Source organism: Parambassis ranga, chromosome 12, assembly GCF_900634625.1.
Source record: "Parambassis ranga chromosome 12, fParRan2.1, whole genome shotgun sequence".
Taxonomy (NCBI): Eukaryota; Metazoa; Chordata; class Actinopteri; family Ambassidae; genus Parambassis; species Parambassis ranga.
Window position 1 is genome coordinate 1,069,074 of NC_041032.1, and position 13,968 is coordinate 1,083,041.

The 13,968-nt window shown below is 38.6% G+C and overlaps 1 protein-coding gene across 3 annotated transcripts in view; it reads right to left on the reverse strand.

Annotated features, from left to right (window-relative positions):
* LOC114443683 (ciliary neurotrophic factor receptor subunit alpha-like) overlaps positions 1–12,820 on the reverse strand; it is a 117,930-nt gene extending 105,110 nt beyond the window's left edge. For 2 of the 3 annotated variants that reach the window (XM_028417930.1, XM_028417929.1), the window contains exon 1: positions 12,739–12,820. In XM_028417930.1, the coding sequence (XP_028273731.1) occupies positions 12,739–12,820 (82 nt within the window). Of the gene's footprint in view, positions 1–11,870; positions 11,907–12,738 lie in introns of those variants that run through there. The other variant, XM_028417931.1, reaches the window with a different exon arrangement.
* Between the last annotated feature and the right edge of the window lie 1,148 nt (positions 12,821–13,968).

Genomic DNA, 13,968 nt, shown 5'->3' on the forward strand with positions numbered 1-13,968 from the left:
AGATAGGACTGTCCTTGCACAATGTCATGAGCAATAAATACAAACACACACACACACACACACACAGACAAATCTGCATACTTTTTGTCAGCTTCACTCTCCTTTGTTGCCTCTTTTCTACAAGGACAAACAGTTCTTACAAAGATCTGTTTAAGGTTTTGCTGTTGTCTTTTTTTTGTTGCTTCCTTTCTTTGCTACGCGGGTATTGGCTTACAGCGGCTGCCACATACCTAGACAGTTCTATTTTATTAAAGTTTTCTAAAGTGACACAAGCTCAAATGACCAAAAAAATCCAGACAGAAAACAAACACTCACAGAAATCAAAGAACACACTTCAGGTAAAGTGTTCCCTGATTTGTATGTATTTTAAATCCCTAGATAGACTCAAGGCACTCCCAAGATGTGATGCAGGGCAGGGGTGTCCAAAGTCCGGCCTGCGGCTTCTGTCTTAAAATGTGTTCGTTTTGGCCCACCAGCTAAACAGGATAAATCATACAAAATCAACAGGTAATTCTTCCTTTTTAACTCATCGTGTAACATTTAGCCTACATGATGTTCTGAGCAGACCATTGTCAGCTCACTGTCTGTGTCGTCACAGTGCGTCACATGGTTCAGCACTTCCACACAATTCAAGACTAAACATGCTAATGCATGCAACCTGGTATCCGAGGGTTTCCGTGTTGTACCGGTGAAGTTTTGTCTTTTTACCAGCGGCTAGTTAAAAACTTTTCAGAGATGATTTGTAAAGAAAATATAAACTTGTTTGGCTCCATTCCTGTGAGCAGCACTCTGATGTTTTATTGATGTAGCAATGAACACAACAATGAAACAATTTCCCCTGGGATTAATAAAGTATTTCGGATTCTGAAGAGTCTGCATTACATTTATTATTGTTAAACTGCCAGCTGTACAAGAGGCGGCAATTCTCTCCAAACTAATGTGCCGTATTTCAGTACGCATTTGTCATAAGACATGTCAATACGTCTTTACGTCTAGTTGGCATGCACTGCAAACCTGTGTAAACTTTACAGAAAATTAACAAGATCAGCACTAAATGACTCCTACCTAGTCTAGTCTACGTGACATCTTACATACTGCTGCTCTTAAAGCAGACCTGCCATATATGATCAGATTTCATCATCACCTTCACGGTAGTTTCAATAACTCAATTGTCACAATCTTGTTAAGTGTCAGGCTGGTATAAGAAGGAGCTAAACTGGAGGATATAAAAATGTGTGAAGGCTCCACATTGAAGCAGTGAAGTACTTTTACTACTCTTTGTGAAAATGTGAAATTAGCTCTCTATGTTAACATCTTTATCACAACACTGAAGCAGGGTCTCAACCTGTCATTTCTTTTGGACTTAGGCTTGTTTTAAATGTAACTTAATGTAATTTAAACTCTGCGCCCCAGTTTCTTTCACAACACTGTTGCATTTCATTTTTTGTGTGTGTGTTTTCACTCTCAGCAGCCTCACTGCACTTGTACTCAAGTTAATCGCAATGACTTAAGTTGGGAGGAATGACAATAAAGTTGAGCTGAATTAAATGAGACTGAAGTTCAATGTGATAAATGGCAATCTTTTCCCCCTGCCACTCTTCTACTTTTTTCTCCACCGCCTCCGACAATGAGTCACGTTGAAGGCCTCCCTGTTCACAATAGATCAAATTAAATGTGTATATTTAGAAGTGTTGCTCCATTGAGGGGTTCGGGACCCCTTTTAAGCCTCTAGTGATTCAGTTGCAATGTCTTGGAACAAAGTTTTATTGCAAAGCAACATTAGCCAAAACTCAGCTCATACTGGCTGGAATTACATTAGCTTCCTGGCAACATTAACTTATTGAACAGTCTATCAGGAGAAACTAGCGGGGGCCCCTGTGATTTTTAATGGCACAGGAAAACACAACTTGAGATTTAATGGGTTGGAATCAACAAAATGGCTTTGGAAACAGAAAATCTATCTCGCAAATGGTCACTCAATTCAATATAGGGGACATTCTGTTCATCTATGAATGAATTGCCTTTGTTAAATGAAATAATTTGAAAGATTTTTAACTTGATTTCTCCAAAATTAGGGAGTATTAGGTAAGCTTTCTTACCTATAAACTGTCTATTTATACACATGTAGCAGGTAATTGTATAGGGAAGTGCATAAAAAAGCCAGATTTTAAAGTCAGGAGGGAAAAAAATCTTTTTGCTATTTATTCATATGCAGCATTTTTACATTTAAAATAATTAAGCTATCACATTACACTCAAGATTAACTGCACTGTGAAAGTTAAAGAGCAACACAATAAATTAAGCATAAATAAACTATCCAAAAAAAATATATCACTGTGCATTTTTAGGAGGCCTTTCACGCAGCGTGATATACAGTATTGGAAGTAAAAGTGCTTAGGTTTGCATTTGCATGCACAGTGTGCGAACCACTGAACCACTTCTTCTAAATTAAAGCTAATAACTTGAAACCTAAGATTCCTGATCTCCCCAGGATGCCATCCCTGGTAAACCTCTGCTTTATTTCTGCCTTTTATGCACACACACACACACACTGGATCACAAACAGCCAGGGACACACACCACACACAGTCATTATCTGCACAGCAGGATAGAGGTACTGTGGGTTAATCAGGGCATTATGACAACCACAGCCAGAAAAAGGTCACATGCACAATCACACACAACATATAGAAGAGCACATTCATGCTAACTAACATTTGTATTACATAAATAAAACAAACATCAGTATGACAATATGAAGTGAGGTCACAGAAGAAGACACTATAAAAACATCCCTGATGGGATTACAAGCAGTTGGTGAAGAAACACACAAATGAAGCTGCTTGCTGTTGTGTTTGTATGTTGTGCATGTGTGTGACTCGCTAAATATAGCTAAATATATTGTTACAGCTCCAAAAAAATGCTAAATGCTAAATGACCCTGAAGCCATCACATCACTTTGTTCACTATGTATTTGTCATTAAATACTGGCTGGCTGCGACCTGCTGTAAGCCTCATTTGACTGCACTTCTACTAATGACTCACATTAGGCAGCGTACACACACACACAAACACATACACACAACATCACACATTTGGTACTTTTACAGAATTGTATGAGCAGCGGTAATTCATCATTATATGCTGGCTGGTGCAGCACAATGCTCAAGGGTAATTTTACCTGTGCCTCCTCCTGCTCATCTTTCATCTTGAGTGCGTGTTTGAAAGAAAGATGCACAGGCAGAGAGTGAGATAAGACAGAAAGGAGTACCGCCGCAACTTCCACTTTTAGGTGTTGAATGTTAAAGATCAAGGAAGTTGTTTTTGTCTGCTGGATGTTGTTGAAGAAAGTGATTCTAAGAGAGGTGGGGAGGTGGGATGACATAAAGTGTGATGAGAACTGACAAGATAAAGCAACAGTGTAAGAAGACGGGGCAAAGAAAGCCTGTTGCTCATTTCCTATATTGTGTTTCTTTTCAGTCTTGGGTGGCCATGTCAGAGAGAGCACAGATAAGTAAGGGATAATGCTCTTCGAGGTGTCCATTATCAGCATGTAATGGACTTTATGTCGTCCATTAATTGCACATAATGGACACATTGAAAGGCATTTTCCTACTTATACCATAGTCACTTGCCAAAAAAAATAGGAAGGTTATTGATACATATTTTCTGGTATTTTGCATGCAAAAACTGAAGCTTACTCAGATTTCCTAAATTTGGTCACAAATAAGGTGGGGACGATGGTTGGCACAACTAGGAGGCTAATAGCTAATATTCAAAGCTAACAACTGTGCATTGTAAGTAACAAGTAGAATGTTTATTAATCCAACCACCCATTGTTTTTACCTCTGTTGTCCTGTACTTTTACATTTGTATTATTAAGTAAAAGATCGATAACCCATGGGTTGTGAGGTGATTGTGAGGTTTATTTTTTTTCAGTCCTCAGTAGTTGTATTTTCTAAATAAATTAATTTAAATCATCAAAACTACTAAGAAGAGGGCTTATTGCCATAAATAATAACCTAGTAACTTTGACTGCATCTCTGTTGCTATGGTTATATCATGTGCTGAGTCAGCACCACTACCAGCCAATCAATATTGAGAATAGTCAAAAAAGACTGTGAAGTTACATTATATTAGGTTCCTACATTCAACCTAATCATGTCCTTTGAAGGGGTGATGATTAATTTAACAATGTCAGTAGTGTTCAAGGTTTAAAGAAAGTGTTGCTCTGGTTGTCTTCCTAACAGGATGAACAATTAATTAATATGCTTCTATGAAAACCAATTAGTAAAAACAATTCAAGACTAATGTGCTGAGTTTTTCTAAAATGGGTCTATGTATTTAAATGTGACTGAAGACGGAGAAATATCTTTCACACTACAAGACAGAAAAGGAAAGAGCTGAAATTTTAATGTGGGTGTACAGTGTTGTTTAACTGCTTCAGACTTTTGGGAAGGAGCCATCAGAGAGAGAGAGAAGCTTGATCAAAGCTGTACTGGGAATCCCTTCTAAAAGATTAATGAGTTAAAAGAATTAGACAGGACAAACATAACACACGCTCGCTCAGACATCGCATGAACACTCAGACAGTGAGATTCTGAGATTCCATATCTTTGCATGAAACACAGCGATTGGTTGGAAATGGTCCATTACCAGACAGATTTTATCAGGAAAGTCGGGAATCCTGCATCTATAGTGGACTAATTACACAACATTCACTACTAAACAATAATGGATTCTACAGATATTTGTCTTACATATCTCACATTTTGTTTTTGTCTCTCACTTCAAATCATGACATATGGCACACATTTAGAAAAGAAAACACAGACAGACTGATAAAATGGAAAACTGTGTGTTTAAGTGTGGGGGATCCTTGCGTGGGTCGGCAAACTGGTAAAATATTTCTTTAATGTATCTTTGTGATATGATGGTTATTGAGATAACTTGTCAGAAAGAAATGTCTTTCATGTCTAAGAGCAAAATGCTACTGAGTATGATCCAACAACACTTCCTCACAAAAACAATACTATAGTTGGTCAATGATACATCTGCCAGATACAACATATGGTTTATACGTCAACGTCATCCATATCATGGAACTGATGCCGTAAAAGTCTGTTAGAAGGTGACGCAGTAGACTTTCTCTCAGGAGTGTGAGGTTTAAACCTCCCTGACACCGTAAGCTGTTTTGTTTTCACTTTATGTTTAAATGGAGGTTGGTTTTTGGCATAAAAACCTGGTTTTCGTTAGGCCTTAAAAACAGCGTGAGAGGTTGGATGAACATCATTACAACATACAAATTCATAATATTAAACACATCACAATGATCCCCTCCTCCAATAAACATAAATAGATATATGAAAGAGAAGAGAAATATGCACACATGCTTTTTTGTCAAGGACTGAAACATCAACCTCATGTTACATTTTCCTGGTAAGAACAGGCTGGATGTAACAGGCTACATATGTTATTTTTGTGAATTTCATACTTTGTACCTTATGCTGCTGGTACCGTCAGTGCCACAAGGCACAAGGACTTCATTTAAATGGTCTACTAAAAGCTGAACCCAATATGGCGGTACTTTTGCAATGGCCTTACCCTGTAAGCAGATACAACACTGTATTAAGAATGATAAAGTTCAGCTTACATCGTTGCATAGGAATGTGTGCACAGAACTCCTTACAGCAAGACAGATACATATGATACACAATGAACAGCTTAGCATTTTACACTATTTGCTTTTTCATATCTGGAGGCCTGGTCTATTCTTGCAACATCTTCCTTCCTTCTCCCCACCCCCTCCTTCTGTACATGCTACTTACATTAGAAGTGGAATACAACATATATACACTATTACTCTCAACCTCTCCTCTGTTAAGCATCCAGGACAGTCACAGCCAACCATTTAAAAGGCGGAAACATCAGTGTTAGACAAGCCCTTTATCTACTACTGTATCTTCTAGGTGTCAGACAGGCACTCAGATGGCCAAATTAGTCCTCAATCTGCCTGCCTGGACACAACTCCTATCAGGTTGTGCTAAACAGCAAGAATTTTCAAGTGAACCAATCTGTTTGTCAGGCATCAAGCCAGACAACCATCTAATCAGTCAGTCAGCTGGTGACTCAACTGGAGAACCGAGAGAATGTGTTTTGTAATGGTTTAATCATGTTTTGGATGCTTAAAGGGACAGTTCACCTCAAAACAGATACAATTCAATCTCCAATGCACTATTTTCCACTGAGCTACTTTCAACAGTTCCTCACAATATTTATTCTTCATGAGTAACTGGATTATAGGTTACAAAAAATGATATAAACTGTCACTTTAAATTTATAGCATGCAACATTCAAGACTTAGATGATTTAATTTGAAGCTAAGACAAGTATAAAAAAGACAGTTTTCCAAATATTTATGTGTGCATATTATTCCTTTACTTTGAACATATTTCTTGTATTTATTTGGGGGATTTTATGTTTCTTCTCTTTGGCACCACAACAGACATGTTTTCTTTATTTTCTTGCATTTCAAAGCCATGACTAAATGGGATTAGTGTTACTTTGACTCTGCCTGTCTGCCAGTCAGTCAGACTGTAATCCATCTGCCAATCCAGTCAGTCAATCAATCGGTTGAGCTCCATCTTGAATTTAATACAGACAGCGTGCCAAACGGGGGGAGCACTGATTTACACTGAGTGCTACTCAGGGTAATGAGAGAGAGCGAGGCTGCCTGCCGGCGCATACATGGCTTACACATACAGGAGACACACAACGCACCAACATCCATTTTTCCTGCTTATTTACTTATTTACAAGGAGCTGTCTGTTCTCTCTGGTGACACATCAGAGAACAGTTTAATCTCCTGAATAATTGATTATATTTTTTTTGTCTGAAATTGTCGTTTGTTGTTCTAAAAGTTCAACAATTTATAACAATAACTTCAGCAGTGCATTCAACTGGGGAAAACTTAAAATACTTTTTTTATTGCTTAACCTTTCTTCCACTATACTTGTTAAATCTTTAAATATTGTTATTCACAAATATTTTGAGCCATTGCATCACTGTGAAAAGTCAAAGAAACCCTTCAGCCAAGCCAAAGACATGAATAAATAACAATTACCAGCAATTACACAATGTTGCTTATACAGTGTGAAAGTGCTCTTATGATTGACATGGGTTAAATTACTGAAAAGATAAATATATCTGAATACTATAGAAACAGATCTAACACTATTATCTGTCTGACATTTTGCTTTTGTGCCGCTGCAGCTATTACTGCTAATTACATCTGTCAACATGAGCATCTTCACATGAATTACATTAGACTTGGCTGTCTTGTATGATAAGGGATGGGTTAAAAAAAACTATAGCTAGGATTCATTTAATTTGAAGAACTAGCATGTTGCGTTCGCATGGATAAATAAAGCTTTAGTTGGAGCAAAGCACATGACCGGGCATGTTGGTAACGTCGTAGCAGCACGTGTCGAATGCTCAAGAAATAAATACAGCTTTGACAGCTGTAATACTGTGGAATTAGTGCGAGAGTTAACCTCTTACTCTCCTGCTGTCTCTCTCTCTCCTTAGCAGTAAAGGGAGGTAAAGGAGCTCAGCGATGGAGTGCGCAAAAAACATAGTGGTGGCCAGTAGTGTAAGAGGTATATGATGAAAGTGATTACTTAGCAACTAGATGCAGAGGTGGAAGACCCAGTGAGAGGAAGCAATGTGGAGAATTTAGAGAGAGACGTAGAGCAGAGAGGAGGAAAGGACAAAGAGGAGGGAGGTAGGAAGAGAGGGAGATGGGGGGGGGTGATTATCAGTGGAAATGTTCGTCTCTCAATCAGGATATGGACTCCCATAAATAACATGCCCTCACAGTCAACAGCATGATGTCACCACATTCGCAGATAACAGGGCAGAAATGTGGTGTCAGAGCATGTAGCTTCACTGAATCTCAGTCATAGAAAAAAAAATGTAATAGCAAAATTCAGTCAAACTGAAAATAAACAGTCTCAACTGCACCACATTTTTCCTCTATGTGTTCTTTATTTATTTTGTTCTACTCATCCACTTTCTTTTGAGTGTTCTTGTACTTTGTTCATTGGTATTCATGTTGTGAATGTTCTTAGTATTTGCTCTGTGAGGCACCCTGTTAATGGAATGGTATTGCTTTGACTAGCAGCTTTCTGGTATAGAGTGAGATAGTAAAGAAGACACAGAGAGACATGCATAGAGGCAGAGTCACGGAGAAGAGAGAAGAAAAGAGGGATAATGAAAATAAACAAGGCTTTTTTTCCTCACATATACAGTATCTTTTGTGATCAATCGTTAAGTGCATGCATGAAAGGATGAGTGATCCATATTGCTACAAGAATAATGGGGAAAAAAATCCATGCAAGCATGAGTAATGTGCAGTGTCTTATTCATTTTTAAGACTGTGTCTCCATGTGCCATGAGCAGCAGTTCTCACCTGAGATCTATGGTCTATGGTCTATCTATCTACAGTATATATGGTCTATGGTCCATATAGACTACACACAACACACACGCCATATATCATAGACCAAAGCAGGCTGTAAACATGTTCTTTCTGCTGCAGTTGGACATTTCAACATGGAGGTCTATGAGGATGGAACGCACTTTTTGACTCTGTTTCTTAGCCTAGAATTTGTGGCTTTGTTTGAAAAAAACAAAACAAAAAATTCTACGGGTGAGTCTTCTGTGACGTTACTTGTACATTTCCAAAGTACTCTTTTGAGAATGTCAGGCACGGAAGCAAGAAACTTGTTCTGTGATACGGCGCCCACCTGTCACTCAAAGCGGTCGCTTTAACATAAAGGTCTTTGGGGATTAATTTGCTTTTGAAGGGGAACTAGACTTTTTGACACTTTGACACATAGGCTTTATTTCTCAGCCCCAAAAATGTGCTACTTGGTCCAGACCAGCATGCTTGAAAATAAATGGATGGATGAACAAAGGGATTGATGAGTAACACAAACAAATTCATTCAGAAATGCTATCAGAAGTAGATGTTGGAGACCTTGACCATCCTTATGTGCAGTTTTATCATCACTTTGTGGACAGTGATAAGATTTGCAGCTGCACAGGTGAACACACACATTAAATCTTCAATACTGCACATTTTTAATTACACTGAGCCATAAAGCGCTGCAGCGGTCACCATGAGATGATACTGCTTGAATAGTTCTGTGTTTTTATGAACTTTTGTTCCACTGGGAGAGCAATCTGCTCTCTATCTAATACAAATGAATAGAAATGATAATATGGATCCTTGAAGGGATTTTATTTGTTCCTCTCCTCCTCAGCCTTAGGGACTCTGAGAGGTGAGGGTCATCGAAGAAACACAGCGTGTCAAGGAAAAACTCGTGCCTACAGCTGCACTGTTGACTGTTTGCTTTTACTATTAGTGATCGTGCATGTTTGCATTCAACTATTCTGAGAGTAAATCAATAATTGACACTATATGTATAAAACACTAAACTTATACACCATAAAAAAAGCTTTCTGAATAACTGCAATCCGACTCCCACACTCTCACCTTTCTCTCTTCATCTGTCATCTGTATTCTCTCATGCCTTCTTCCCTTAACGTATCCGTCTTATGTCTTTTCCACCCACCCAGTGCCCCCCCATAACTGCTTCATTGTCTATTTTTCAAAAACATTCAAAAATCAAATTCATGTTCAACGAAGCTTAATTGGCATGACCTTTGAGTCTTTCTCTCCATGGGTTTTTAGCTTTCAATTTTTTTTCCTTTTCATCTGTTGTTTCAAGTGATGTTTTATTAAGGGACTGTCATTTCTCTTTACTTTTTTGTGTTTTTTTGGCAACATGACTCTCAATAAATAACAAAATGTTATTTTAATGTAGCCTCATCAACCTTTAATATGTTTGTTTTTCCCTGAAACTTTAAAGTAGATTAATATACAGTAATATTACTCGTATTTTACATAGCTGTAAAGTAAATAATCTAAATACAAACAAAAGTAAGTGAAACTTTTCCCATCATCACACAGTGGCGGATTTATACACACATTTTCCTTCACAATATGAAGTGTTAGTTTCATGTTTCCTACATCTGTCTCTCGGTCTCATCTTGCTCCACCCTCCATCACTCCTGCTCTGTCTGTGTGTCTGTCACATGGCTGTCTCCCTTTCACTTTCCAATCGACTTCTCTAAATGTGAGGGTTGTATCTATTTGTTTGACTCAAGTCTGAGGATGTTTTCCACCTCTATTTCTTATTACATTTGTTCAGCAATGCACTGGCGTCATTAATTATGAAGTCTCAAATGGATTTCCTATACAGTCCATGTCACACTACACACAAGTACACAGACAGGGAGAGAGAGAGAGAGACAGTGTGTACCTTCCTCAGTATGCGCATTTTGTACAAATTGACTCAGACCTAACAAGAGAGTTCATTCCTCTTCCATCCTTCAGTACCGACTATGTATATCTGCATGCACGCACATTGCTGTGTGAGTGAGTGCACGTGTGTGCTCTACTCTCGCTGCCAACTGAGGCATACCCTAGGGAAGTCTGTCAATCAAACTAGCTGGCAATTTGTCAGAGAAACAAGGCATTTTGCAAGAGAGACAGATGTGTAAATGTGTGTGTGTGTGTGATTATAAAGGTGTGTGAGCAAATGAATTTGGGGCAAATGTACATACTAGTAATACTTTTGCATGACTTTCTTGCACAGAGAAATACAGGATATACAGTATTTGTGTGTTTAGCAATGTGTATCTTTGTGTATGTGTATGTAGCACAAAACAAAAAGTGACAATAACACACACAATTATTTCAATCAGTTATGATGTAATGTCAAAGACATCTATGCTTTGTGTTTTAGAGATATCTCCTTAAGTTAGCATACAGCTAATGCTAGCACACACAATACCATGAGGGACTAGTTAGTCAAACTCAAAAAGTGGAAGGAAGAAAAAGCAAGTTGCACATTTGACATGAATATCAAAGCAACCACAGTCCACAACTTAACATGAAGAGCTACTGAGTACAGTCTTGGCTTGGTGTGGTGCCCCTCCATAGTATGTAGGTATTACATGCCACATTCAAAAAGGGCAAAACACCACACAATGACAAAATAAAATAAAATCATAAATAAAAACATATAAATCAATGATAACCTAAGATTTGCTATGACATAGCACAAAAAGGTTAAACACACATTTATCTGCTCATCAAATCAGCAATGATTGTAACTCAAAATGTGATTGGTCTCTTCACCTGTTACTTTCTAAACTATAGTGCTTCACATGCCCATTTTTGAAGCCAATAAAGGAGCCAACTCATACTCAACTCAAACAATGATAAATGAAAATACAAAAAAATACATTCTAATGCTAAACTGTTTGGCCTCTGAAGGCCAGGAAGGGCCCTAAAGGTTCTTAAACAGCCCAGCTCCTTGTGATGACAGCAGCTTCAGTATCTCAGGGCAAGGTACACCTGCGCCACTCCAAAATATTACAATCATTTGCAATATATCTTATCATGTCATGTTTGAAATTGTCATAAAAATATCAAGTGAGTTTTAACATAGGTTTAATGAGATGTTTTTTTTCTTTAATAGATAAGCAGCATAGGGACATCGATTTTCACTGAAGCTAAAAAGTGCTTCTGAATTAATAAAAAGTAAGGTTTTCATCTTGTGCTCAGAGAAAGCATTGTCTGGCTCTATTCAGCTCTTTTCCACATCAAGCATCAATTGTTATTACTCCTGACTTTCATTCCCAATCTGTCTGTTTCCGTTTGCCTTCCATCTTTTCCCTGGATGTTTTCCCCTCTTTGCTCTTCTTTGTTTTTCTTTCCATATTCCTCTTTCTCTTACCTTCTCTGTTGCTTTCGTATAATCCCTAAAGACAACATTCCTATTTCCATTTCTGCTCTGCGTGTGTGTGTGCCTGTGTATGTGTGTGCCTGTGTGACCCTCGTGATATAGTGATGTGCGTCACTGGGGACTTATTGACTTCCTTAGACTCTTTCTAAGGGTCAGCTGACTTAAACAACCCAACCTTATTGGCTAATAAGTCAAGGCCACTCTTCACTAAAAGTCAAGTAACAAATGGACTTCCTCTTAAACACACACACACATATGCACACACACCATTTACACCCATGGTCTAATTTCTGGTCATGCATCTTGTGTGAACTCTCTGAGGGGCAGTCACTGCATTATGTCTTTACAGCCCATCTTTTCTGCCTCAGAAACCTCAGTACACAAATCATTTGAAACATGCTCATGATCATCACTTGACCTGACTGGCTTCTTTGTTGAAGCACATATTGTTATGGAGGTAGTCCTGGTAATGTGGCCAAAATATTAGCACCGTGCAGAGAGAGAGAGAGATAACTAGCTGTTTCTGTCGGAGTTTGTCTATTTGTTTGTGCACAAATCTGTTCACAGGTATACCACTGTGGCACTGTTGCACCTTTGACCTCACAGAGAGCAGCTCTTAATTGCCTGTCAGCAAAATTTACAGACAACAAATAATTAAACTTTACAATTAATAAAATAATAATAATAATGCAACAAGAGAGAGAAAATGAGGACACAGATAAAAAGTAGAGCGAATACGAGCTCTAAGAGGAAGAGTCAAGTGCAGCAAGTCAAAACTTGATAAGAGGAAATAAAGAGCATAGGCCTCAGCTGAGGAGTGGACCTGTGTAATAAAGAAGAAGATGAAGTGCGTACTCACCGAGCTGACTGCGTCTCTGAGCGTAGGCTACCACCACTGCGGCCAGAACTACACAGCACAACGATGTCACAAGGTTTGCCATCTGTAGACACACACAGCAAAGTCATCAGCGCGCGTGAGAGACAGAGAGCCGGCGAGTGAGTGTGTGCCTGTCGTCCTGATTGACTGACAGACCATAGACGCCTACAACACTATGTGAGAGATGGAGAGATAGCTGCTTCCTGTCCTCTCTCAGTGTCTATCTCCTCTCACTGTTACACTCCCTTAAGTGGCCTTTTATTCTTCCTGTTTCTACTTGTCAAACTCCCTTATTCTTTTTCTTTACTTCTCTCACTGTTTTCACTGTAACCTTCTCTCTTTCTCCTTATGTACATCTCTCACTCCCCCCTCTCTCTGTCTTTTTCTCTATCTCTCTCCTCCCTTCTCCCTCTTTTTCGTTCTGTTCATCAGACTAATGGGCCCATCCTCTCTGGGATGGGCTATGGCCAGCAGCTCTTAAAGGTATAGCACACTAAACACACACAGATTCCATGTGAAACAACACCCAACATTAACATTTAAGTAAAACAAAAACATACATACATGCTTAGTTTTCTGTTTTTGTCTATAGATAGACAGTATACATAAAAATGACCTTGCTAGGCAAAATTGGTTTGACTGTAAGCCCCTGTACAACATGTAGTAAGCGTTCAGAGGCAAACTTGGGTAATCTGCAGCAAACTTCTTCCCTATCTTTTGAAGTCCAGCAATTTATCAACATTTGGTTAAAAGAGTTAAACGAAGTGAAAGGGAAGAGTGCCCTTCAGGCTTTCCCTGTTTGGATGCACAATCCCATTAAATACATGTGTATTCATTCACAATGTAGAGTAGAAACCGGCTAATCTTGGAAACAACAATATCCATGAACAGGTCATAATGCCGATAAACCACTGGACAAATTCACTTACACAGCCCAACATCGGATAACCTTGCGATGGTGCGGCCCCGTCACTGACTGACAGACAGACAAACACACATTTATCTGTGTTACTCATGATTTTTGTCATATCTAACACTCCATCACTCATTCATCCTCATACATTTTTATCGATGTTCACTGACTCGCACAGCACACTATAAATCTGCTTTTACTCTCCTGCATACATGTATTTATACACACAGAGCAGTGATGTTTAAGTAGAGCAGCAAGGATATTTACGTGTGGTGTTTGTCCTCATAGCCATACAGAGA